The 27,000-nt window shown below is 43.9% G+C and overlaps 1 protein-coding gene across 3 annotated transcripts in view; it reads left to right on the top strand.

The window, feature by feature from the left end:
* The window catches only part of TJP1 (tight junction protein 1), a 486,574-nt gene that overhangs the window by 179,293 nt on the left and 280,281 nt on the right, over positions 1-27,000 (top strand). For all 3 annotated transcript variants that reach the window (XM_029575150.1, XM_029575149.1, XM_029575148.1), the window contains exons 7-8: positions 957-1,125; positions 1,946-2,090. In XM_029575150.1, the coding sequence (XP_029431010.1) occupies positions 957-1,125; positions 1,946-2,090 (314 nt within the window). The remainder of the gene's footprint in view (positions 1-956; positions 1,126-1,945; positions 2,091-27,000) is intronic.

Below are 27,000 nucleotides of genomic sequence, written 5' to 3'. Positions count from 1 at the left end.
TGAATTATGGGGCACCAACATTAAAAATTGATATGTGGGAGCCATGCATGATACTCTCCCCTCATTAATTTAAAAATGATCTGTATGATTCCTTTGGGTTGTACATTTTTTGAAGTTAGACATAACATCATGTAACTCATATTAGCATTGGCTTTTCGGGTTCCCCATTTGACGGTCTAGACATATAAGTTTATATAAGTTTCGATGGATTGGATTTTTTTTTTGCATAGTTTAATTTAATTTAGTTCCTGCTCAAAATGTTGTGTAAGGTATATTTTTTATTTAAATTTATAACATATGTAAACAGGCAGTATTTATATATAATATTTATAGACGGCTTACAATAAAACATACATATAGTAGTTAAACAAAAAAACAATATCTGCTGAAGGCTGTTAATTTAGTGCAGACCAAGTTTGTTGACATCCCGTTATATTCAAAGAGCACAGAATACTGTGGAACTCAGCAGTAGTCAAGATAGAATAGTAATGTCAGGCAACAAGATAATGTGATTCAAAGGATTTTTAAAAAGCGTCTTCAGATATTTTTAAAAAGTTTTAAGACCTGGTTCTTATCAGTTATATGTAGCTGTGATTATTAGGGAAGTAACATGTTGGCAATGTTTATGAAACATAGATCTGTTTTATCATTACCTTGCAATTAAAACATTTTGAATAGAAAACCTTTATGCATCATTGTTGCCCCAGAAATAACATTTAAATTGGAACAAAAAGTGAACTATAATAGTTTTCTTTTAATGGTAGAATTATGTAATAATTTTGCTAGTATTATTGTAAAACCCATAATAAAACCCATAATTTTACTATTGTAAAACCCATAATCATGATTTAATGGCATGACAGTCTTACTGGTAATTACAAAGAAATTGCTATTTACAGAGAAGCCCCACATTCTTCCCATTCTATTTCATCCACATTCCTTTTATTTTGTTACAGATTAATGGCACAGTCACAGAAAATATGTCTTTGTCAGATGCAAAGACCTTAATAGAACGGTCAAAGGGCAAGTTGAAAATGGTGGTTCAAAGAGATGAGCGAGGAACACTGTTGAATGTCCCAGATCTTGATGACAGCCTCCACTCTGCCAATGCCTCGGAGAGAGACGGTGAGTCAGGTTTTTGTATACAAGCAGTAGTTTTCTCCTCCTTTGTGTGAGGAAATTGTAAATTTGTTTGTACAGTAAATACTTTTATCCACTAAGTTATAATTTACTACTCAATCAGAAATACTGAAATATTTTTAGAAGCATGTACCATATTCACCAATCATCTTTTAAAATATTCTTCACTAGCTGATACCATAAAAAGGATTCTGGCCTAAATTTCATTCTTATGGCCAGATCTGGACTACACTAATCCCTGTGCTGTTTGAAACTACTTTTTTTTTTCTTTTCTAATAAGTACACACAGTTCTTTAGGAAATTGACTTATGTAATGTGTTAAATATACTGGATTCCTCTATTAAACACAGCAGTGAGACTTCTTGAAAAAAATTGTTCATATCCAAGATATGCTCAAGAGATTTATTTTATAAGTTGGTGCATTTTGTTACATGTGATTATATTAACATGGCATACCTAGCTGCATATTTACTCTTAATAAAGTAGTACATTATGTCCAAATCTTTTGCGTTGATACATGAGTAAGTAAATGCTACAGTGTATAAGGTAAAGATTTTATTTTGCAGGTAAACTATATTGGAATGCTAGAGACCATTGTTAATCATATTTAGCAGTTATCTAGCAAGTTGCCCATATTTAATCTTGAAAATACAGAAATTGTGTATAAGTGTAAAACTTAATGTGAATTTTTTTTTTTTTTTAGTGAAACTAATATTTTCTTAGCATCTCTTTTCCACTCTTCATAGGTCACATTATTTTAGTACAACCATTTCCATAAAAAAAATCAACAACTTTTATTTAACAGACATTTCAGAAATTCAGTCGCTGGCATCCGATCATTCTAACCGGTCACATGACAGGCCCCGTCGCAATCGTTCACGATCTCCTGATCAGAGATCAGAGCCTTCAGACCATTCCAGACATTCTCCTCAGCAGCCCAGCAATGGCAGGTGACAACACCACTTTGTTTTTGGTTTTTTTTTATTTTACTATTATCTCTTATTTCATTTTTTTTATTTTAATATCACACTACTTTCATGATATATATACATATGAAGTGGACTTTAAAACAGTGTTAACAAATTGTGATTTAAAGCACAGTTTGTTTCTCTTTTAGTTAATATTTTGATAAATACCCTTGATCTCATTTTTTTATATTCCCAGTTTTAAAAACAATTATTTACCCATGAAACAAGTTTCTTCCCAATGTTTTATTATGAAGATGTGACATAAAGTTGAAAACTGAAGTATAATATACAATGCCATTTGTAATGTATAGCATAATCTAAATTTTCAGTGTGGTATGGTAGAATATAGTGAAGTATATAAGGTTGAAAAATTGGAGATGTATAACCAGAGCTGGTGAGTATAGTCTGTTGACCTCTGTCTTGGTTAGATTGTAAACTCTATTAAGCAGGGAATGTCTCTTGTGTGTTTGTATAGCACTAGAAAAATATTTAGTAGTATAGTGCTGTACTATGTCTGGAACAAAACTTCAAAGGCCAAGAATAAAATATAAAAGTTTTATAAAAGCCATTGGATATTGAACATACTGTGGCTTTATTTGAGACTGTACATAAACCACAACAGTTAATTTGCTTTAAAAAATGTATCCTGCCTTTTATGTTGCATGTTAAATTGTTGTTCACTACCTCACATACTACAATACAGTATTTTAAGTTTTTCTGAAAGGCATATCACACTTTTCAGATGTAAAGAAGGCCATAGTTTGTGTTTTTAGTTTGTGTTTTTAGTGTTAAATACAACTGTTACGGGTAATTATTTTCCATGTGCTGATATAAATTGGTTATTTCCTAGCGTGCAGCAGATGGACTCAAGACCAATGGGTACTCCTGATAGCAGTTGGAGATGGATCAGATTTCAATCTGACGTCATCCCTAGTACATATACCCCTGCAGTAAGTGCAACTCTTCAGTATTTTCCGTTTCCATAGCAGTTAGGGACTTTATACATGCTCACACAGCGTTAGAGTAATTTACCAAGGAAATCCAAATTAAGAAGAAATCTTACCTCTACAGATGAGCCCCGCTCTCCTGCGGTGACACCCATTGGGTCCCTCCCCCAATTGAGAATTCCCGAGGTGACTTCTGCGATCCCTCAGAAGTAAGCCTCGGTCCGGCGGCCGACTCTCGGCGGGGACCTAGCCCCCCACCCCCCCCCTTGACATCGGGAGAGGCAGCAGGTGCAACCTCGAGCGCAGAGGTGAAGGTATTTACCCTCTCCATCCGCAGCCGGAGACCGCCTGGAACAAGACCGGGAAGCGCCAAGACAAGGTAAGGTAGAAATCTATTTAAGTCTCCGGTCTCCTAGCAGGGCTAGACTCCTCCGGTCAGATCCGAGGGTCCTCCCACGTGGAGACCCTCCGAGGTGGTCGCCATATTGTCCGTGTGGTCGCAGTCACCATCTGGTTCTGTTCGCCACCCTGTCTGCCGTTCCGATATGTGCGCACAGAGATGAGCCGTGCGCACAAGCGACACGCATAGCCACGTGCTTACTGTGCCGGGTGCATAACTTCGCCCTATGCGCACAACAGCGCGCACATCTACCGAAGCGTGCACCCAACCCAGGCGCACAACTTCGGCACCAACGGAAAAGAAACTCAAGGCTCAGGGCCTTTGCCCAGCATGCCACATTAGAGCCGCACACCATGAGGAGGCCACTGCCCTGTGTATACGGTGCAAAGAAGCCCTAGGGGATCCAACTCATGGCCCTCCCCAGCCGGTACCGGGCCCCAGCCTCTCGAGCAGTACGCCGGACCGAGCAGTGCACAGCGAGACCCCCCCTCTCAAACGGGGCTCCCCAGGGACACGGCGACCCTTAGTCTAGACCCAGCATCTATCTCCTGGGTGGAATTCTTCAAAGGTCTGCATACCTTTTGTCCACGTGCAACCAGGGCCTCCTATTATATGGCCACAGGCTCCACCAGAGGACCTCAATATACCGGGACCCTCTATGCCCAGGGAAGTGACCCCACCTTCCGGGACACTATCAGCTCAGTTGAGGATGCAGAACCCGTGGAAGAAGGGGAACTCCCTCCGGGGACAGAGCCCCACCGAACCATGAGACACTTCCTCACCAAGGACTAGCTTCCAGACCTGGTCACACGCAGCTTAAAAGAGCTTGCTATCCCGGGCACAAGTGCCTCGGGGGAACCTAAGACGAACCCACTATTAGAAGATGTGGTAGACCTGACTGATAAACTGAAGAGTAGTAAATCACCTGGACCGGATGGTATACACCCCAGAGTTCTGAAGGAATTAAAAAATGAAATTTCAGACCTATTAGTAAAAGTTTGTAACCTATCATTAAAATCATCCATTGTGCCTGAAGACTGGAGGATAGCAAATGTAACCCCAATATTTAAAAAGGGCTCCAGGGGCGATCCGGGAAACTACAGACCGGTTAGCCTGACTTCAGTGCCAGGAAAAATAGTAGAAAGTGTTCTAAACAAAATCACAGAACAAATAGAAAGACATGGTTTAATGGAACAAAGTCAGCATGGCTTTACCCAAGGCAAGTCTTGCCTCACAAATCTGCTTCACTTTTTTAAAGGAGCTAATAAACATGTGGATAAAGGTGAACCGGTAGATGTAGTATATTTGGATTTTCAGAAGGCGTTTCACAAAGTTCCTCATGAGAGGCTTCTAGGAAAAGTAAAAAGTCATGGGATAGGTGGCGATGTCCTTTCGTGAATTGCAAACTGGCTAAAAGACAGGAAACAGAGTAGGATTAAATGGACAATTTTCTTAGTGGAAGGGAGTGGACAGTGGAGTGCCTCAGGGATCGTATTGGGACCCTTACTTTTCAATATATTTATAAATGATCTGGAAAGAAATACGACGAGTGAGATAATCAAATTTGCAGATGACACAAAATTGTTCAGAGTAGTTAAATCACAAGCAGATTGTGATAAATTGCAGGAAGACCTTGTGAGACTGGAAAATTGGGCATCCAAATGGCAGATGAAATTTAATGTGGATAAGTGCAAGGTGATGCATATAGGGAAAAATAACCCATGCTATAATTACACAATGTTGGGTTCCATATTAGGTGCTACAACCCAAGAAAGAGATCTAGGCGTCATAGTGGATAACACATTGAAATCATCGGTTCAGTGTGCTGCGGCAATCAAAAAAGCAAACAGAATGTTGGGAATTATTAGAAAGGGAATGGTGAATAAAACGGAAAATATCATAATGCCTCTGTATCGCTCCATGGTGAGACCGCACTTTGAATACTGCGTACAATTCTGGTCGCCGCATCTCAAAAAAGATATAATTGCGATGGAGAAGGTACAGAGAAGGGCTACCAAAATAAGGGGAATGGAACAGCTCCCCTATGAGGAAAGACTAAAGAGGTTAGGACTTTTCAGCTTGGAGAAGAGACGGCTGAGGGGGGATATGATAGAGATGTTTAAAATCCTGAGAGGTCTAGAATGGGTAGATATGAATCGGTTATTTACTCTTTTGGATAGTAGAAAGACTAGGGGGCACTCCATGAAGTTAGCATGGGGCACATTTAAAACTAATCGGAGAAAGTTCTTTTTTACTCAACGCACAATTAATCTCTGGAATTTGTTGCCAGAGGATGTAGTTAGTGTATTTAGTATAGCTGTGTTTAAAAAAGGATTGGATAAGTTCTTCGAGGAGAAGTCCATTACCTGCTATTAAGTTCACTTTGAGAATAGCCACTGCCGTTAGCAATGTTAACATGGAATAGACTTAGTTTTTGGGTACTTGCCAGGTTCTTATGGCCTGGATTGGCCACTGTTGGAAACAGGATGCTGGGCTTGATGGACCCTTGGTCTGACCCAGTATGGCATTTTCTTATGTTCTTATTCTTATGGACTCTGTCAGACCTCCCGCCATTTCCCACTATTACAAGCCGGCCAGCAACTAATTGACCTGGAATGTGATGCCCCAGAAACTACATTCAAAGGGGGCCGGGCTCTGGCAGCCATGTACCCTTGGGACCCAGCCGCCAAAGATCTCCTGGCATGTCCGAAAGTGGATGCCATGGTCTGTGCGGTCTCGAAGCCACTACTATCCCGGTGGAGGGAGGAGCAGCAGTACTCAAGGATGCTCAAGACAGACGTCTGGAATCTATCCTCAAACAGTCCTTTGACGTCTCTGTCTTTACAGATCGCAGCCTGCTGCGCCGTGGTGACACGCGCCTGCTTAGCACAGACCAGGAACAACATTCCTGGGGAGGCCCTGGAACCAGCTGTATCATTCCTTGCGGATGCCGCTTCTGATCTGGTACGCACAGCAGCTAGAGGAGTGTCATCCACCGTGGCAGCCAGAAAACAAATCTGGCTCCGAAAGTGGTCGGCCAACATATCCTCCAAAACGACTCACAAGGATGCCCTTCAAGGGTACATGTCTGTTCGGAAGCGAACTAGAGAAACTGGCCAACAAGCGGGGCGAGTCCCCACTGCTGCGGCTACCGGAGGACAGGAATAAGAGAAACTAGCAATCCTTCCCTCGAACCTCCAGGGGCAGAGGATCACAGCGCTTCAACCCCCATAGAAGCACATATCAAGCGGCCCGCCCCGCAGGCCGGAACCAGTCCTTTCAGAACAAGCACAACAAAAGGGGAGCCAGCTCAGGCTCAGGTCCCCAGCCGCACCCCACGATGAAAATCAGCCGACCCGTCCAAAAGAAGAAGCCATAGGGGCAGACTTGCCCTATTCTACCAAAGATGGGTCGAGATAACTGCGGACAAGTGGGTCCTATCCATCATTCAAGAGGGATATTACCTGGATTTCCACCACCACCTCCCTCCGGACAAGTTTGTGGAATCTCCCTGCCATGACCCTTCCAAGAGGATGGCAGTGGAAGCTACACTGACCAGATTGCTAACCTTAGAGGCCATAACACCGGTGCCTCCACAACAAATAAACACTGGACATTATTCCATCTATTTTATCATCCCCAAGAAAGAAGGAACATTCAGACCCATCCTGGACCTCAAGGCGATCAACAGTCACCTGAAGATTCCTTGCTTCCGCATGGAAACCCTACGCTCGGTAATAAGAGCGATACAACGGGGAGAGTTCCTTACATCCCTGGATCTGTCGGAAGCCTACCTACACATTCCAAACCATAAAGAGCATCAGCGTTTTCTACGCTTCTCGATCCTGGGCCGTCACTACCAGGTCCAGGCACTACCTTTCGGGTTAGCCACTGCACCCCGGACGTTCACAAAGATCATAGTGGTGGTGGCAGCAACACTGAGGAAGGAAGGAATCTGCGTGCACCCTTATCTAGACGATTGGCTGATCAGAGCGAAATCCTCAGAGGAAAGCCACCAGGCAACCAACAGAGTCAAAACTATACTGGAGAGCCCTCGAGTGGGTGGTCAACGCAAACAAGAGCTGCCTGCAGCCCTCCCAATCTCTAAAATATTTGGGAGTCCGATTCGACACCAAATAAGACAAGGTCATCCTGACACAGACAAGGAGATCAAAACTGATGACTCAGTTACGATCTCTGTTGAGCGAACTTCACCCCACAGCATGGGATTACCTACAAGTCCTCAGCCTCATGGCATCCACACTGGAAGTAGTGCCATGGGCACGAGCTTACATGAGACCCCTACAATGCTCACTACTATCACGATGGAATCCTCTGTCCCAGAACTACACATACGTTTTCAGCTCCCGGACAGAGTTCGGGCCCATCTACAATGATGGCTACGAGAAACCCATCTGAGCCAGGGAACGAGATTATCCTCACCAACCTGGATGCCAGCTTACGAGGATGGGGAGCATACTGCCAGGAGCTAACCGCCCAAGGGCAATGGAACGAAGAAGAATCAGGATGGAACATCAATCGCCTAGAAGCCCAAGCAGTCAGACTAGCCTGCCTAAGGTTCGTTCACAGACTCCGAGACAAAGCGGTCAGAGGTAATGTCTGACAATGCCACAACAGTGGCCTACATCAACAGTCAGGGAGGTACCAGAAGCAAACAGGTGTCTCTGGAAATAGATCTCCTAATGTCATGGGCAGAAGTGAATTTTCAAGAGATCTCGGCCATCCACATCGCCGGGAAAAACCATGTCGCTGCGGACTACCTCAGCAGAAAAAGTCTAGATCCAGGAGAATGGAGGCTGTTGACAACAGCATTCCAATTGATAGTAAACAGAGGGGGAACATCAACCATGGACCTCCTGGCAAACCGGTCCAACGCCCAAGTACCCAGTTTCTTCAGCTGCAGGCGGGAACCCCAGTCCCAGGGAATAGATACCCTGGTACAGACCTGGCCACAGGAGACTCTGTTATACGCCTTACCGCCCTGGCCCCTATTGGGCGCAATCATTCACAAGATAGAACACCACAGGGAACCAGTTCTTCTAGTGGCCCTGGACTGTCCAAGAAGACCGTGGTACGCAGACATGCGAAGACTGCTGACAGGGAGCCCCCTGCTGCTACCTCCACACAGAGACCTGCTCCAGCAGGGACCGATCCTCCACAAGGGTCCAGCTAGATTCTCTTACGGTCTGACCATTGAGAGGACTCGCCTAAGGAAGAGCGGATACTCGGGGCAGTAATTGACACCCTACTCCGAGCATGCAAGTTCTCCACATCCCTAACATACATAAGGATTTGGAGAGTGTTTGAAGCCTGGTGCGAGGACCGTGGCATCATACCACGCTCAGTCAAAATTCCTGCGATTTTGGAATTCCTGCAGAACGGCCTACAGAAGGGATTGTCTCTCAACTCCATCAAGGTACAGGTGGCAGCATTGTCATGTTACGGAACCAAGAGCGAGAGCAGCAGCATAGCCTCTCATCCGGATGTCTCCCGCTTTCTGAAAGGAGTCGAGCAGATCCGACCACCCCTGAAGTGGCCGGTGCCCCTTTGGAATCTCAACCTGGTCCTAGATGTCCTAGCAGGCACCTCCTTCAGACCTCTCCACGGCCTGTCTCTCCGACTATTAACACTGAAGACAGCCTTCCTGCTGGCAGTCTGTTCGGCCCGAAGTATATCCGAGTTATAAGCACTGTCCTGCTGAGAGCCGTTCCTCAGACTCACCCTGGGAACCATCCAGTTACACACAGTTCCGTCGTTCCTCCCCAAAGTGGTGTCTCACTTCCATCTCAACCAAACCATCTCGCTACCATCACCAGATGAGCATAAGAATTCGGAAGAGGCTCGAAGTCTACGCCATCTCAACGTCGGCAGGCTCCTAGTCCGATACCTGGAAAGGTCAGAATCCGTACGAAAGACGGACCATCTAGTCATCCTTCACAGCGGGAAGAAGCAAGGGGAAGTGGCCTCGTGAGCAACCATAGCCCACTGGATCAAAGAAGTCATCAAGGCGGCCTACGTAGAAGCAGGCAATCCACTGCCTTTGCAAGTCGAGATGCTGTCACATGCCGAGATCTGCAGGGTGGCGACATGGTCCTCCATCCACATCTTCTCCAGGTTTTACTGCCTGGATGTTCAGGCTCAGGAGGACACAGCGTTTGCAAGGGCAGTACTAAGTGGGCCACGGGCAGCCTCCCACCCGGTTCGGGAGTAGCTTTTATACATCCCATTGGTCCTGAGTCCATCTGCTACACGCTAGGAAATGGAGAAATTACTTGCCTGATAATTTCATTTTCCTTAGTGTAGACAGATGGACTCAGCATCCCACCCACAGCTGCCGTTACTTATGAACTTCTCGGGGGATTCACAGGTAAGCCATGCTTTCCTTCAGCTAGGACACCCATCCTACCGGGTGTCGACGTTTCTCGGTTGAGGGCACTGGCAGTCTCCAGCTATAACCAACTCGACCGATTCACAGTTATAAAGTTAATCAGTTTATTCAGTCATACATATATTCATAATGCTTTTCGAGGAGAATACTGAAGAGCTGCACTTACTGCAGGGGTATATGTACTAGGGCTGACATCAGATTGAAATCTGATCTGTCTCCAACTGCTATCAGGAGTACACTATACCCATTGGTCCTGAGTCCATCTGTCTATACTAAGGAAAACGAAATTATCAGGTAAGTAATTTCTCCATTTATAAAACTGCACAGTTTTTCAAAAAGTTAAACTCAAGATAATTCAATAAATTAAACATATTTCTTAAACTACATATTCCCATCAAAGTCCAAATTTTTAGTTCATGTAAGAATGTTCATTGGGTAATATGGAATAGATATATTGGTCCTACTTTCTGAAAGGATGAAGGCTTGCGTGTTCACTTAACTTGTGTTTAATGTCCTGGCAACACCAGATTTTCAGGACATGTCAAAAAAAAAAAAGGGCGTTTTTTTTTTTTGTCGTCCGCCCCCCCCCATAATCCCCATGCTAATAAACATTCTGGAAATAAGCTCCATTAGTTTTGTGTGAAATTATTGCTATTGTTTCTTAATTGAGTTTATTAATATGAGAAAGTAATTGAAACCAGGACGGACTTGTTTTAAAGTAGCCAATTTGTTAATAGTTTCTCAAACAGCAAATTAATTACTGTTACTTTTTAGGTACTTTTGACATATTTGAAAATAAAGTTTACTGATTTTAGTGCAAACTATCCTGGTTTCACAATTTATAATTTTTTAGCAAGACAATTCTTAATTGAAGGAGTGACAAGGTGTTAATGAAACTGCTTTTATTGATAGGCTTATTTCAGGTTTTAATAAGTTTTTTTTAAATTTAATAAAATCACACCTACCAGTGTTACCATTTTTTTTAGAAAGGTCAGTTATGGAAAGTATAACCTAGTAGGTGAAGAATAAGGGCCTAATTAACCAAACATTTTACCCGTAGGTACAGAATATGAAAAAAACCTTGGTGAAGCAAACCTTAAATAAGTTAACTTGTATGAGTAATGTAAGATAATTACACATTAAATTATCTAGGTCAAAAGTTGGTGACTAAATTAAGTAAAGTACCGATTCCTGTTCATACCCCAGATCAGTCCAGACAAGTAAGTTTTGCATCCCCACCAGCAGATAGAACAAAAATGTTTCTGAAATTGCTACATAAGCTAGAGGGTATCCTGCATGCAGTCCCTCAGTATTTCTCTGATTCCAGCAGATGGTAGAGGTGAAAATGCTGCCATCTGGAGAATTAGACTAGAAAAGAAGAACAGGATTCTTGTGTGGGCTCCCTGAGATTTTAGGTAGCTTCATGGGCCATCCCTCAGGTGGAGCGGGGGGCTGATATCCCCAGTTTAGCTCAGCGTGAAGTTAACTAGGGGTTCTGGCTCCCTCTGTCCCCTGTAGGTCAATAAGGGGATTGAAAGTCTGTGGTTCTGGCTCCCTCTGTTCGCTTAGACTGCTCCCACTGGCCTTCCGGTGGCTGAATCACCATTACGAAAGTACTCCCTTTCTTTATTCTGGGGGGTATTTTGTAGACCTGTCTTAAAGTTAGTTGTGAGACAGCCAGGGGAGGAGAAGGAGAGCGAGCAGTCAGGGACCACTGGGCATTTGAGGGGGGGTTTCAGTGTGGCCTGTTTGCATGCAGCTTCCCATCAAGCTTGAGGTCCATCTGGGTCGGACAGGCGTAAAGTGCATGCATAATGGCAGTCGTGGGATGTGGCACATGCTGCAAGGCTGGCAGAGAGAAGAATACGAGCCTAAGTGAAAGTGTAGTGAAGTGGCAGGTGCGCACATAGTAGCAGCGGCCGCGGGATGCAGCAAGGGCAACAAAGCCTGTGGCAAGAGGTGTATGTGCCTAAATTGTGCCTCAGGCGGAGAAGCTCATAGGGCTTGTTTTTATTCAGAGGATAATGTGGTATTCTTGGCTAATTATTTCAAGAGGAAGAGAGAGAAAAAGAATACAGGTGATAGATCCTGTACTACTGCCAGTGATTCTAAAATCCTGGAGCAGTTTCGTTTTGTGTTTCTAGATATAGATATATATATATATATATAGATAGATAGATAGATAGATATAGAGAGAGAACACAAAACGAAACTGCTCCAGGATTTTAGAATCACTAGCAGTAGTACAGGAGTTGTACTACTATTTGGTGTGTGTATATATATATATATATCAATCAAATGCTTTATTCTTCTGACACACCTAATGCTTCTTCCTTGATAAATGATTTTCTATCAAAGCTTGACTATCCAATCCTTACCACAGAACAGCAATCTGTTGGATAAACCCTTCACTACTGAGGAAATTTTCATTGTTATTAATGTTAAATGTATTTGACAAAGGTAACTTTTTTTCCTGCATCTCCTGTTTTAATGTAAACCGGTATGATTTGTATATTATACAAGAATGTCCACACATAAAAATTAAAACTAAATAAATATCTAATGCTCTTTCTCCTCTAAATATGGGAAAAGCCCCTGGCCCTGATGGCTTTTCTGTGGCATTTTATAGGATTTTTCATATTTCCTTAGTCTCACATCTTCAATAATCTAATGCTTAATCCTGCCTTAGACCCTTATTTTTCTGAAGCTCGTCTCGTTGCCAGAACCAGGAAGAGACCCCAAACAAGTCTTTAATTACAAACACCTTTTTCAATAATAAGGAAGAGGCACAGGTGGAGGCAGGTGGTTGGAAGCCAATTGCTAATTGTCCTGATTACTGTTAATAGGGGAAGAATTAGTTCTGGAGGGAGGCTACGGCCCAAAAATTGTGCAGGCCCAAGCTGCTTGAGTGTTTACCATGTGGAGGAAGGCCAAGCCAGCCTTGTTCATGGGACTCCCATCACTTCATCATCCAATGGAGCCTGGCACAGAACCTTTGCATCAGTTTCTAGAACTTTAACTGGGCCTAACTGAGCATACCCAGCATGCCATCATGCCATAGGACTCCCATCAAGGAGGATTGGCTAGGAGAGGGAAGGAGTGTGTTTGAGAAGAGAACATATGTTTGCATGTGGTAGATAAAGTGTGTGTTTGTATGATTGCAATTGGGAGGGAGAGAGAGAGCATGTGTGTGCACACCCTCCCCCACCCAAACTAATTTATGACAATCTGAGTGACTGGAAGTCAAAAGTTCTCAGATATTAAAAAAAAACTGTTCCCATAAGTTTTAATTATTGGGTGGTGGTTGATAGTCTGCTCTTCTGTAATATTTTATTGGTGATTGGAAACCATTTACAGATTTATGTATGAGTTCTTTACTGGATGTTCTATATAATTTATTTTGGAATATTTATTCTTTGAGTTGGTATGATTTTACTATTTGGATTTTTATTAATTTTGTTGTGTGATATTTTTATGTTTCTGTTTTATTGCAGAGTCTGGCTTGTGGTTTCCAGTTCAGTTTTTGTCTGCCTTTCTATTTATATTTTTTTTGCTCACTTTTATTCTGTATTTGGTAAGGTTCTGCATATGTGATCATGGTGAGATATTCTGCTAGCTAGCATGTAGCTTCTGTGCAGTGATCTATAGCAACCTGGCATGTTCTTTTTTCCTGATAAGGGGGTGTGTTGGCAAGGAGTGAGGAGGAAATCAGACATTTTTCTCTGCTCCTTTTCATTATTTTGTTTTTACATCAGGAAAATCATATCAGTTTCAATCATATTTTTACATAACTATTGAATATTTTTAATTGAAAATGGTCAATTAAAATTAATATTCGAGTTGTGTGAGAGGAATCTAGGAGATCAGAGTGTAGACAGGCTTGTGGCACTTGAGGGCCGAGTTAACTATCCCCAATTTAAATTATGGCTATACAGACATGAGGTAGACTCATGTCTGTGTATAGCCTTTAGCTGTCTAGTTTGTGCTGGGCCTGCTTCATTTGAAACTTCCCATCAGGCTTCCAGCTGTGTCTTGGGACCTCAGTATGGTTTTGTCCCAACTGATGAAAGCTCCCTTTGAGCCAGTGTTCTCCTGTGACTTGAATTACCTGATCTAGAAGATTATATTTTTGATGGCAGTTACTTCAGAGCACAGGGTCAGTGAGCTCCAGGCTCTAGTAACTTACCTACCTTTTTATAAAAGATTTTTTCATGATAGGGTGGTTCCACACATCCATCCTGTGCTCCTGCTTAAGATGGCATTGGAATTCCATGTTAATCAGTCAGACGTCCTTCCAACACTTTTCCCAGGCCACATGTCTCCCAAGGTGAGCAAGCACTGCACATTTTGGACTGCAGGAGAGCCTTGGCCTTCTACCTGGAACAGACTGAAGATCATAGAAAGTCCATGCGGCTCTGTTTCCTTTGATTTTAACAAACTGGAGTTTTCCCTTGCAAAGCAGACTTTATCCAATTGGCTAGTAGACTGCATTTCCTTCTTTTATGCTCAAGCAGGTCTGAATCTGGTGGGCCAAGTCAAGGTTCACTCTGTTTGAGCCAGGGCAGTGTCAGTGGCTCACCTGAGATCAGTCCTCATGTGAGGAGATCACCACATATTCCTATCTCATTACTGTTTGGCCAGAGATGGCAGACATGACAGTAGGTTTGGCTGGTTTGTCTTATAGAATTTGTTTTAGGTGTAGAAGCCAACTGCACTTGCTCCAAGGCCTGGGTTTTTTTGTTTTTTTTAATTCCAAGCTGCCCCTCATAGGATAAGTGTAAAATGAAAAAGGCCAACAAACACTGTTGTGATCATTGGCACCGTTATAGTTGTTTACCACTTTCTTTGTTCGAGGCAGCCAGTAACTAGGGATTACCCACTAGTGAATACTGCCATTCTGCCTTTTCTTGGAAAAAAAAAGCTGAGTTGCTTACCTGTAACACATGTTCTCTGAAGATATCTACATCCTAGGAAGTCCCAAGCTCTGGAACACCTTCCCAACCGAACTTAGAACACAGCAAAATTTAAAAACCTTCAAAAAAGAGCTAAAAACCTGGATGTTTACCAAAGTCTACCAAAACACCCAATGACTCTCAGAAATTACTTCACGCCTACTGGCCCTATGCAAACCATGTGGAACCAATACAAGCACGTAATACAAACATAACTGAAACCGCATAGTTTGAAATGCGATCTGTGTTTATAAAGCCTACAATATTTATGTTGACAATCACATGAATCTTTGGAAACTGTTAAACATCGAAAGTTTGTAAACCGTTGTGATGGCGAAACCGAACGACGGTATATAAAACTCAAATAATCTGTCCTCATGAGCCCCCCCGCCTCACCTTGGAGATAGCTTCAGTTGTGTATGCTAAGGTACAAGACTGAATGGGCCTCCTGCAGGGCCGTGTGGTATGCTCAGTAAGGCCCAGTCAAAGGTTCTATGCCGGGCTCCATCGGATGACGTCACCCCACATTCTGCTGTCCTTGCAGAACACCTGTTACAGGTAAGCAGCTGTTTCCTGATTTGGAAGCCCAAAGGGGCAGTAGGAAACTGCTATGCCAAAAAGTCTTATAATTTGACTGGTCTTGCAGACATTTATTTAAGTTTTATGTGGTTTATGTATAACCTTATTTTTCAGAGAAAGTATAACTTTTTAAATGTTTATTCCTAAAACCTGATGGCCTACTAATATTTTCTGAGCAGTATGGTGTAATTAGAAGTTGATAATGTTTTATAATTTATTTTAATATTCTGCTATTCGTAACACTTCAAAGCAGATTTCATTTAGAGGTATTGTAGGTATTTCCCTATCCCCAGAAGGCTTACAATCTAACAGGGTCATATATCATTTCGTGTTAGGCCCTTTCTCACAGGACAAGCAGGATGGTTGTCCTCACAACTGGGTGACATCGAGGATGGAGCCCAACCACGGAAAACTTCTGTCAAAGTTTCAGGAACTTTGACTGGCCCCTACTGGGCATGCCCAGCACGGCACTAACCCTGCAGCCAGCAGGGGTCTCCCTTCAGTCTTCTTTTTTCCGCACAGCAGTAGCCACGCGGTCAAAGAGCTCTAAACCACGTTCCTGACAGGAATTCTTCAATTAAAAATTTCTGAAGAAAATTTGCCCCTCAGGGGTCTCCCTTCTTCAAATATTTCATCCGCGGAACTTCGGTAAGTTTTTGCCGTCGTTGGTCGACTACCGTCGAGTTTGGCCCTTGAGGCCCGTTGGCAGTCGACAGTCCCGCGGCTAAATTTTTGGCCTATGGCCATGGCGTCGGGGTTCCGTCGGTGTCCGGATTGTACTCGAACTATGTCAGTCACAGACCCACATAGAGTCTGTGTTTTGTGCTTAGGAAGCGAGCATGATGTCCTGACTTGCACCAAATGTGCCCTAATGACACCAAAAGGTCTAAAAGCCAGAATGGAAAAGATGGGACTCCTTTTCCATGCTCGTACCCCAACGCCATCGATTGCATCGACGTCATCGGAACCGGCACAGTCGAATTCTCATCATCGACAGCCCTCCGGTGACCGTCCGCCATCGACTTCACAGCCATCGACTCCTGTCCCTTCCCCTGATCATCGAGGGGATCGGAAGGAGAAACATCGCCATCGACGTCATAAGTCTCGGCCCGTCGAGGAATCGATGTCATCGACCTCCGTACCATCCGAGCCTCCACCAAAGAAGTCTCGACCAGAAGTGGCACCGTCCACTCCTGTCTCGCAGACACCGAGGCAACCCTCACCCCTCCGGGGTTTGGGAGCCGCGATTCCACCTGTGACGGTGGTCCCTCCGGCTCAGCCTCAGCCTCCCTCTCCCGTCGAGCCGGGTCTCGTTACCCCAAGTCTCCGGGCAGAACTGGACCGGCTGGTCCAGGAGGCCATCGACAAGGCGATACTACGGTTCCAGACTCCTCCGGCACCGAGAGTGGAACCGGTCACCGATCCGATTCCAGCAGCACTGGCGCCGCTGCTTGCCCGGATGGAAGCGCTTATGAATGCCCTTCCACCGGCAATACCCGGATCACAGACAGCCTTCTCATCAGGTGGAGAAACACCGTATCGAATTCCCCCTTCGGGGGTAGTTCCATCAGTGCCTTGTCGTCCCTCGCCACCGATACATTCCTCGGGGGCGATACGCACATCAGCTCCACCGAGGATTTCGATGCAGACACCGGTTCCTTCGATGCCGGCACCGATTCCATCGAGGACGTTCTCGATGCCCCCGGTGATTCCTTCGAGTTTCTCCGAGCCTCAACCGGGGCCTTCAGGTATTCAGCCCGCTCATGGTCCTAAGGGTCAGCAACCTGATCCTTATGACACTTGGGGTGATGATACCTCGACTGACACCGATGATTTGCCTTCACCACCCTCTCCTCCGGAGAGTAGAAAGCGTTCTCCCCCTGAGGACCTCTCTTTCATAAATTTTGTGAAGGACATGTTGGAGTTGGTCCCTTTCCACTTCAATCTGAACAAGATGACAGGCACCAGATGATGGAATTGCTCCAATTCCTGGATGCCCCTAAGGTCATCATCTCTATTCCAATTCATCAGGTTTTTCTAGACCTTCTCAAAAAGAATTGGGAATCTCCTGGATATGTTGCTCCGGTAAACAAAAAAGCTGACTCTACCTACCTTGTACAGTCAGCACCTGGCTTTCAGAAACCACAATTGGACCATCATTCTGTTGTGGTAGAATCAGCTCAAAAGAAAGCTAAACGAGAAAAGCCACATTCTTCCATACCTCCTACTAAGGAAAACAAATTCCTAGATAGTATAGGTAGGAAGGTATACCAAGGAGGCATGCTGATTTCTAGGATAGCTTCTTATCAGCTGTATATGACTCAATATAATAGTCATCCTTAAACAAATGCAGGAGTTCTCAGATGCCTTACCAGAACAGTTCCAGCCACAGCTGGAACTGTTCTGGTAAGGCATCTGAGAACAGTTGCCTTACCTACTAAATAAAGGTTGCCTTACCTACTAAATAAAGGATTTGAAGCTGGGAAGCATGAAATAAGAACAGCTTATGACATCTTTGATGCTTCCACTAGACTTTCTGCTACGGCTATCTCTGCTAGACGCTGGGCTTGGCTCAAGTCATCTGACCTTCGTCCGGAGGTTCAGGACAGGCTCTCTGACTTGCCTTGTCTAGGGGATAACTTGTTTGGTGAGCAGATTCAGCAAATTGTTGCTGAACTAAAGGATCATCATGAGACACTTAAACAGCTCTCATCCATTCCTCCTGACTTGCCTTCTAAACAGCCATTTAGAAAAGACTCCAAAAAGTCTTTCTTCCGGCCACGGAAGTATTATCCCCCACTAGCCAAGGCTAGGCCTGCGAGGTCTTACCATAAAACTCAACCTCGCCAGTCTCGTAAACAAAAGCCCGCACCAGCTCCACAACCTGGCCCTGCGGCGGGTTTTTGACTCTCATTTAGAGAGCACTTGCCAAACCCCTCTTCCAGCCATACCAGTAGGAGGTCGGCTGTGCCACTTTCTAGAAAGGTGGCGTCATATCACCACAGATCAGTGGGTGATAGCGATAATTGCACAGGGTTACCATCTCAACTTCCTGACTACCTTCCGACTCCCCACCCCTGCAGGCGTGGAGACTCACCGATCACTCTGTTCTTTTAGAGCAGGAAGTTTCACTTCTCCTACAGTCAAATGCTATAGAACCCGTTCCTCCCTTACAACAAGGACTAGGGTTCTACTCCAGGTACTTCCTGATCCCAAAAACGTCAGGGGGACTTCGTCCCATCTTGGACTTACGGGCCCTCGACAAGTACCTTCAGAAGGAGAAGTTCAAGATGGTAACCCTGGGCTCGCTTCTCCCTCTGCTGCAAAGAGGGGATTGGCTATGCTCTCTAGACCTCAAAGACGCATATACCCACATTGCGATCACGCAATCTCATCGCAAATATCTGCGTTTTCTAGTAGGCCGAAATCACTACCAATATCGAGTGCTACCTTTCGGCTTAGCATCCGCACCACAAGTTTTTACCAAATGCCTCGTGGTAGTTGCAGCCTTTCTGAGGAAGGCAGGTGTCCACGTCTACCCCTACCTAGATTGGTTAATCAGGGCCCCAACCCAGCAGATAGCTTGGTCCTCCCTGACCCTAACAATTCAAACTCTGCTTTCTCTAGGGTTTCTTGTCAATTACGACAAATCCTACTTAGTCCCATCACAGACCTTATCCTTTATTGGGGCAGACTTGGACACCTTACAAGCAAAAGCCTTCCTTCCTCATCCACGGGTTCAAATCCTTGTGTCCCTAGCTCGCCAGCTGCAGTCTCAACCTACAGCTACAGCTCGCCAATTCCTCATTCTACTGGGACACATGGCCTCCTCAGTTTGTGACTCCCATGGCCCGTCTGGCCATGAGAATCACGCAATGGACTCTGAGACTGCAATGGTCACAAGCTGTTCAGCCTCTGTCCTCCATTGTTCGCATCACCAATGCACTCCGTCTGTCTCTTCTACAGGGCTTGCCTTTTCTTCCACCAGATCCCCAGGTAATCCTCACCACCGACACTTCCAACATCGGTTGGGGAGCCCATGTAAACAATTTACAAACTCAAGGGTTCTGGTCACCAGAGGAAGCCAAACACCAGATAAATTTCCTGGAACTGAGAGCAATCCGATATGCTCTCAGGACCTTTCAAGATTGCCTATCAAACCACACAATCTTAATTCAGACGGACAACCAGGTGGCCATGTGGTACATAAACAAGCAGGGAGGCACAGGCTCCTTCCTTCTGTGTCAGGAAGCTGCGCAGATTTGGGCAGAAGCCCTCTCCCACTCTATGTACCTCAGGGCCACCTACCTGCCGGGAGTAGATAATGTATTGGCAGACCAGCTGAGCCGTGTCTTCCAACCACACGAGTGGTCACTCGACCCCTTGGTAGCGACCTCTCTGCTTCACAAGTGGGGTTATCCCCACATAGACCTCTTTGCGTCCCCTCAGAACCACAAAGTAGACAATTTCTGCTCTCTCATTCGGAGCCAGCACTCTCGGCCAAGGGATGCATTCTCCCTCACTTGGTCAACCGGTCTGCTCTATGCATTCCCTCCACTTCCTCTTCTGTCGAAGACTCTCGTGAAGCTGCGTCAGGACAGGGGAACTATGATCCTGATAGCACTGCACTGGCCACGCCAAGTGTGGTTTCCCATACTCCAGGATCTCTCCATCCGCAGGCACATTCCTCTGGGAAAGGACCCGCATCTGATCACTCAAAACGACGGATGCCTCCTCCATCCCAACCTCCAAGCCTTGTCCCTGACGGCATGGATGTTGAAAGGTTAGTCCTTCAACCATTTAACTTTTCGGATTCAGTTTCTCGTGTCCTGATCGCTTCACGAAAGCCTTCCACAAGGAAATCTTATTCCTACAAATGGAAAAGGTATACATCATGGTGCACTTCTCAGTCCCTTGATCCCCTTTCCTGTCCAATTTCTAAATTTTTGGACTATCTCTGGCATCTATCAGAATCAGGTCTAAAGACCTCTTCCATTAGAATGCATGTCAGTGCGGTAGCCGCCTTCCACAAAGGTATCGGGGGTGTCCCTATTTCAGTACAACCCCTTGTTACACGCTTTCTTAAAGGCTTGCTCCATTTGAAACCACCTTTACGTCCTCCGGCCCCATCTTGGGACCTTAATTTGGTTCTTGGTCGCCTTATGAAACCACCTTTCGAACCTCTTCACTCCTGTGACCTAAAATATCTCACATGGAAAGTGTTATTCCTTTTGGCTATCACTTCGGCTAGCAGGGTTAGTGAACTACAGGCCTTAGTTACCTATCCGCCTTACACTAAACTCCTGCAGGACCGGGCGGTACTCCGCACTCACCCTAAGTTTTTGCCTAAGGTAGTTTCGGAGTTTCATATTAATCAATCCATCATACTACCTATCTTCTTTCCCAGGCCCCACTCCAACTCCGGGGAACAGACTCTGCATACCCTAGACTGTAAACGGGCTCTAGCTTTTTATCTAGACCGTACAGTTGCCCATAGGAAGAGCACTCAGTTATTCGTCTCTTTCCATCCTAACAAGTTAGGGCAACCTGTGGGTAAGCAGGCTCTTTCCTTCTGGTTGGTGGATTGCATCTCCTTCTGCTATCAGCAAGCTGGCATTCCTTTTCAAGACCGTGTTAAAGCACACTCTGTGAGAGCCATGGCGACTTCAGTAGCACACCTTCGATCGGTGCCGCTTCCTGACATCTGCAAGGCTGCAACCTGGAGTTCCCTCCATACCTTTGCAGCCCACTATTGTTTGGACAAAGCTGGAAGACAGGATTCCATCTTCGGCCAATCTGTCTTGTGTAACCTTTTTCCAACATGATGTACCAACACCCTTCCACCTTCCCGGTAGGGTGCGGATGCCCTCTCCCAAATTCCACCCTAGTTGTTGTGCCTGTTGCACGCCGTTGGGTACATTTGGTGCATGTTAGGACATCCTCAGCTCGGTACTCACCCATTTGTGAGGACAACCATCCTGCTTGTCCTGTGAGAAAGCAAATGTTGCTTACCTGATGTAACAGGTGTTCTCACAGGACAGCAGGATGTTAGTCCTCACGAAACCCGCCCGCCACCCCGCGGTGTTGGGTTCGTTTTTATTTTATTTTTCGGCACTGCCTGTAGCTTTGAAACAAGACTGAAGGGAGACCCCTGCTGGCTGCAGGGTTAGTGCCATGCTGGGCATGCCCAGTAGGGGCCAGTTAAAGTTCCTGAAACTTTGACAGAAGTTTTCCGTGGTTGGGCTCCATCCTCGATGTCACCCATTTGTGAGGACTAACATCCTGCTGTCCTGTGAGAACACCTGTTACATCAGGTAAGCAACATTTGCTTAATGCTAGCATGATAATGTCGTAGCATGCACGGTAAATAGCTTGATGCACGTTAAAATGCGAATGTGACATTCGGTTTGCAAGTGGAAAGAGTTTGGGCAAAGTTAATGGTAATGAGCCTCTCCTAACATCAACTGCAATAGAATAACGCTCAGCAACGCGAGTTTTAATGACAGAAATAACTACACCTTTATTCTATGCGTTGTGTCCGCGTTAGCTGTGTGTTACTGACTGAAAACGATTTATCGCAAATAGTTCGGGAGAGGGGAGAGAGCGCCTCTATAGAGACCAATATGTCACTCTATTTATACCAATGTAAGAGGAGGCACTATTACCTCGGGATGAGGTAGGTTTTGGGGGGCATTTACATACACATTCAGAGGTACGAACAGCAAAGGTGCCATTAGTGAAGATTTTCTGTCATATGGAGTGATGAAAGGTAAAAGAGAATAGCAGAATAATAAAACAAATTATAAAACATTATCAACTTCTAATTATACCATACTGCTCAGAAAATATTAGTAGGCCATCAGGTTTTAGGAATAAACATTTGAACCCTGGCTTCTCTGGTTCTCAGCCTCTGCCCTAACCAGTAGGCTATTCCTCCACTTGATTAAGATTCCAGTTTGAAGTTTAATGCAATGTTTCAATAATGTAAGTATTGTGTATCTTAGTTTATATTCTGGATTTTTTCTTCTAATAAGAATACAAGTGAGTTAATTATTCATAAAACATTTAGGTATATTAGAGCAGAGCTCTAATAGTTGTATTCGTCCTGTGGAAAACTGAATATTTTGTAAGTTGTGATATTTTTCATTAAGCCAACATTGATTGTAATGTGCCAATAAATTTCTTAACCCGCAAAGAATCGTGTTATATTGTAAACTGTTTTGATTACATATAGTATAAAAAACGGTATATAAAATATTTTAAATAAAATCCAAACTAAGCAAGATGAGTTATTTAAGATTATTATCATGGTGGGTGAGATACTTGAAAATATTATTTAGCAATTAACATTTATTTCATAGTGACAAACAATATGCAAAAAGTAGACATCCTGAAACTAAAGCAAGTTCTTGATTTAAATTTAAATTTAAAATAGCTTTCAGAAACACTTTAACTGTTCAGGATTAAAATATAATGCTAAATTTACAAATCTGACTTATGGACTTGATACCCATATTATACAATGGTGTTGATTAAAACTTCCCCAATATAACCAAATGGGAATATCAAACGCTGAAAATGAAAATCTAGTAATTGCCAACCCATTGTCATAAAAAATGTTCCACCCATGTTTATAAATCTTCTAATTTTATCTTATACTACAGTCTTGTTCCCAGTAGACTTTAAATAAATATCTTTATTTCTAAAAACTTCCTGTAATTCTTAAGTATAAGGAGTACCTTAGGCATAATTTACATGTTATAAAATAGTATATTTTATCAACTAACTAAATTGATAGATTCACAGTGCACATGTGTTAAACATTGAAAATGATGGCAGATCAGGACTGCAAGACCTATTTAGTCTGCCTCTTATGCAAACTCACAAACCCTCTAATCCTATCTTTACCTTCTTTCTGTGCTTGGCTCATGCTTTCTTGACTTATGTTGCTATTTTGGTCTCCACCATTTTTTTCTGTAAAGACTTTTTTTTTTTTTTTTTTTTTTTTTTTTTTTTTTAAAGGAGATTTAGTGCATGCACTCTCCAGAAAGTTCCTGATGTCCTTATGTTGCTATTGAGTCTGCTCTCTTTGCGGCACACATGGAGCCTTTTGTTCCTAAAAACTTTTCTTTGAGATATTTGAGGGTTTACATCCTTCTTTTTATGATAAACATTTTAGATCCTTAGGTCCCATTTTCTAGACCTCATGGCACATACTGCACCATTTTGGTACCCTTTTTAGACTTCTAAGCTATTTATACCCTTGTGGAGATGATTATAGTCTCCAGCATTAGGGAAGATAAGGCCAGTGCGGAGATACTAAATGATTTTTTGCTTTCGTTTTTACTGAGAAGAATGTTGGGGAGATATCCGATCAAGAGACTATTTTCAAGGGTGACCATTCAGATGAACTAACCCATATCACTGAACCTGGGAAGATATAGTAGGACTGATTGAGAAACCTGAAAAGTAGCAAATCACCTGGACTGGATGGTATATATCCCAGGGTTCTGAAAATTCAAAAATTAAATTTTAGACCTATTAGAAGTAATTTGTAACCTATCATTAAAATAATCTGTTGTACCTGAAGACTGGAAGGTGGCCAACATAACACAGATATACAAAAAGAACTCCGGGGCGATCCGGGTAACTATAGACCAGTGAGCCTAACTTCAGTGCCGGGAAAAATAGTGGAAACTATTCTCAAGATCAAAATCGTAGAGCATATAGAAAGACATGATGTAATGGAACACAGTCAACACGGATTTACCCAAGGGAAGTCTTGCCTAACAAATCTGCTTCATTTTTTTGAAGGGGTTAATAAACATGTGGATAAAGGTGAACCGGTAGATGTAGTGTATTTGGATTTTCAGAAGGCATTTGACAAAGTCCCTCATGAGAGGCTTCTATGAAAACTAAAAAGTCATGGGATAGGAGGCGATGTCCTTTTATGGATTACAAACTGGTTAAAAGACAGTAAACAGAGAGTAGGATTAAATGGTCAGTTTTCTTAATGGAAAAGGGTAAACAATGGAGTGCCTCAGGGATCAGTACTTGGACTTGGACTTTTCAATATATATATATAAATGATCTGGAAAGGAATACGAGTGAGGTTATCAAATTTGCGGATGATACAAAATGATTTAGAGTAGTTTTCACAAGCAGACTGTGTGATACATTACAGGAGGACCTTGCAAGACTGGAAGATTGGGCATCCAAATGGCAGATGACATTTAATGTGGACAAGTGCAAGGTGTTGCATATAGGGAAAAATAACCCTTGCTGTAGTTACACGATGTTAGGTTCCATATTAGGAGCTATCACCCAGGAAAAGATCTAAGCATCATAATGGATAATACTTTAAAATCGTCTGCTCAGTGTGCTGCAGCAGTCAAAAAAGTAAACAATGTTAGGAATTATTAGGAAGGGAATGGTTAATAAAATGGAAAATGTCAATGCCTCTATCGCTCTATGGTGAGACCACACCTTGAATACTGTGTACAATTTTGGTCGCCACATCTCAAAAAAGATATAGTTGCGATGGAGACGGTACAGAGAAGAGCAACCAAAATGATAAAAGGGGATGGAACAGCTTCCACCATCTTGACCAGGTGGACGGTAGTATACTCCTCCCTCTCCCTCACCACCCCCCATCCAACTTATGGCTTCCTGATATTCAGTCACCACCTCTCCTTCCCTCGCCACCCCCTGCCCCCTTGTACAGTTCCTACCCCACCCCGCCTCCCCTATGCGCTTCATCCCCCACCCCCGCGCTACCCCCCACTTTTGTCGTCTCTTGTATATAATTAATTATGTCCAACTTGGTTAACCATATGTAATCTCATTTAATAACTGTGGCGCCCGTTGGCTCTACAGTAAAGTTGTCACCTTTTAACTTTCTAACCTTCCTCCATCTATCATTGTAATTTCCTTTCTCAGTTGTCTGTAAACCGACATGATGTTTTTTACGAATGCCGGTATATAAAAGTTATAAATAAATAAAAATAAATAAATAAATAGTCTTCCCCAACACACAAGGGATTTCTACCCATATTGACTTGTCACCATCTGATTTTGCTATGCCCAGTCCTTCCCAGCTTGTTTCGGGAATGGAAAGAGTTGCCAGAGAGCTTGCCTGGAATTGAGACTCCCCTAACTGGGTCCTCAGCGGAGGAAGGGTAATTCAGTGGGTGAAGTACCAACACCCCTTGCTTTTGGTCTGGATCAGTTTACATTTTCTTGGGTGGAACTTTTTCAAGGGCTTCAGGCACAGTCACTGGCCCCAGTTAATAGCTATTCAGGATCGCAGTCTGCTGATCCCCATGCACCTGGTGTTGCACCTAAGTGTCTGAGTAAGTCTAGGCTCGCCGTGAGTCGCTCTGATAGGGACCTGGATGGCACGGATGATGAAATTGAGTCTTATTCCTTGGAGGATGGGGAAATTCCTCTGGGCCTGGAGCTGTATAGATCTTTGTTTCTTTCATAGAGCTGTTACAGACTCTGATTTCCCAGGTATTGTAGATGCTAGGAGTACTAGGGGCTGATTCTGTGTCTGAGCCAAAGAAAGAATCCCATTTTGAGTAATTTGTGTAAAGCCTCATGTTTCTTTCCTGTTATGGAGGCTATTCAAGAATTGATTAATCTTGAATGAGGTGCCCCTGAAGCTAATTTTAAAAGGGGACAAACCTTGGAAAGGCTGTACTCCTTGGATCCGGCTGCAAGAGAGCAGCTGCGTTTTCTGAAAGTTGATGCACTCGTGTGTGCTGCCACCAAGTGTAAAACTATTCTCATGGAAGGAGGAGCGACACTGAAGAATGCTCAAGATAGAAGAATTGAGGCCATCCTAAAGTGGGTCTTTGAACTGATATCAATGAATTTGCATATAGCTTCATACTGCTCCCTGGTGACTTGTTCTTGCTTACTTCTCTCTCAAGAAGTCAACAAATTTGGTATGGGTTCCTGGGTATTGATGGAACCAGCAGCCACCATTTTTGGCAGATGTGCGGGCTGTGACATTGTTCGAGCTTTGGGCAGATGTCAGCTGTGGCTCAGGAATTGATTTGGTGATAGAATTTCAAAGTCTAGTCTTACTAAATTGCCCTTTAAAGGATCACTCTTGTTTGGGAGTGAGCTGGAGAAAATGGTCAATAAGTGGGGTGAGGTCCTGATTCCTCAGTTGCCAGAGGAAAAGCAGACGCCACACTCCTTCGGCACGAGAGGTCATGCGAATGATTTCAGATATTCTTGTCCCTATAGAGGAGCAGCTTCTTTAGAAGACTTGGCCCTTGGGCAGGTCTCATTCCTTTCATCCCAGACAACTCAGAAGGAGGTGCAGGCTTAGGTAGTGGTGCCCCCTGAGCCGCTTAATAAAGGTATGCCAACCCACCCCTGGGAACAGGAGAGAGGGAGTCGCCTCTCTATTTTATCAGAGATGGGTCAAGATCATGTCAGACCAATGAGTTCTGGAGTGATAGGAGACAGTAACACTCAAGAGTTTCTTCTTGGGACATCTTCATTCTACTCTTGGGACATCTTCATTCTACTCTCCACAGAAGGGTCAAGCAGTGGAGTATACATTATCAAGGCTCCTCAGCCTGCAAGCTGT

Source organism: Rhinatrema bivittatum, chromosome 13, assembly GCF_901001135.1.
Source record: "Rhinatrema bivittatum chromosome 13, aRhiBiv1.1, whole genome shotgun sequence".
Lineage (NCBI taxonomy): Eukaryota > Metazoa > Chordata > Amphibia > Gymnophiona > Rhinatrematidae > Rhinatrema > Rhinatrema bivittatum.
This window is presented reverse-complemented; position numbering and strand designations above follow the sequence as displayed.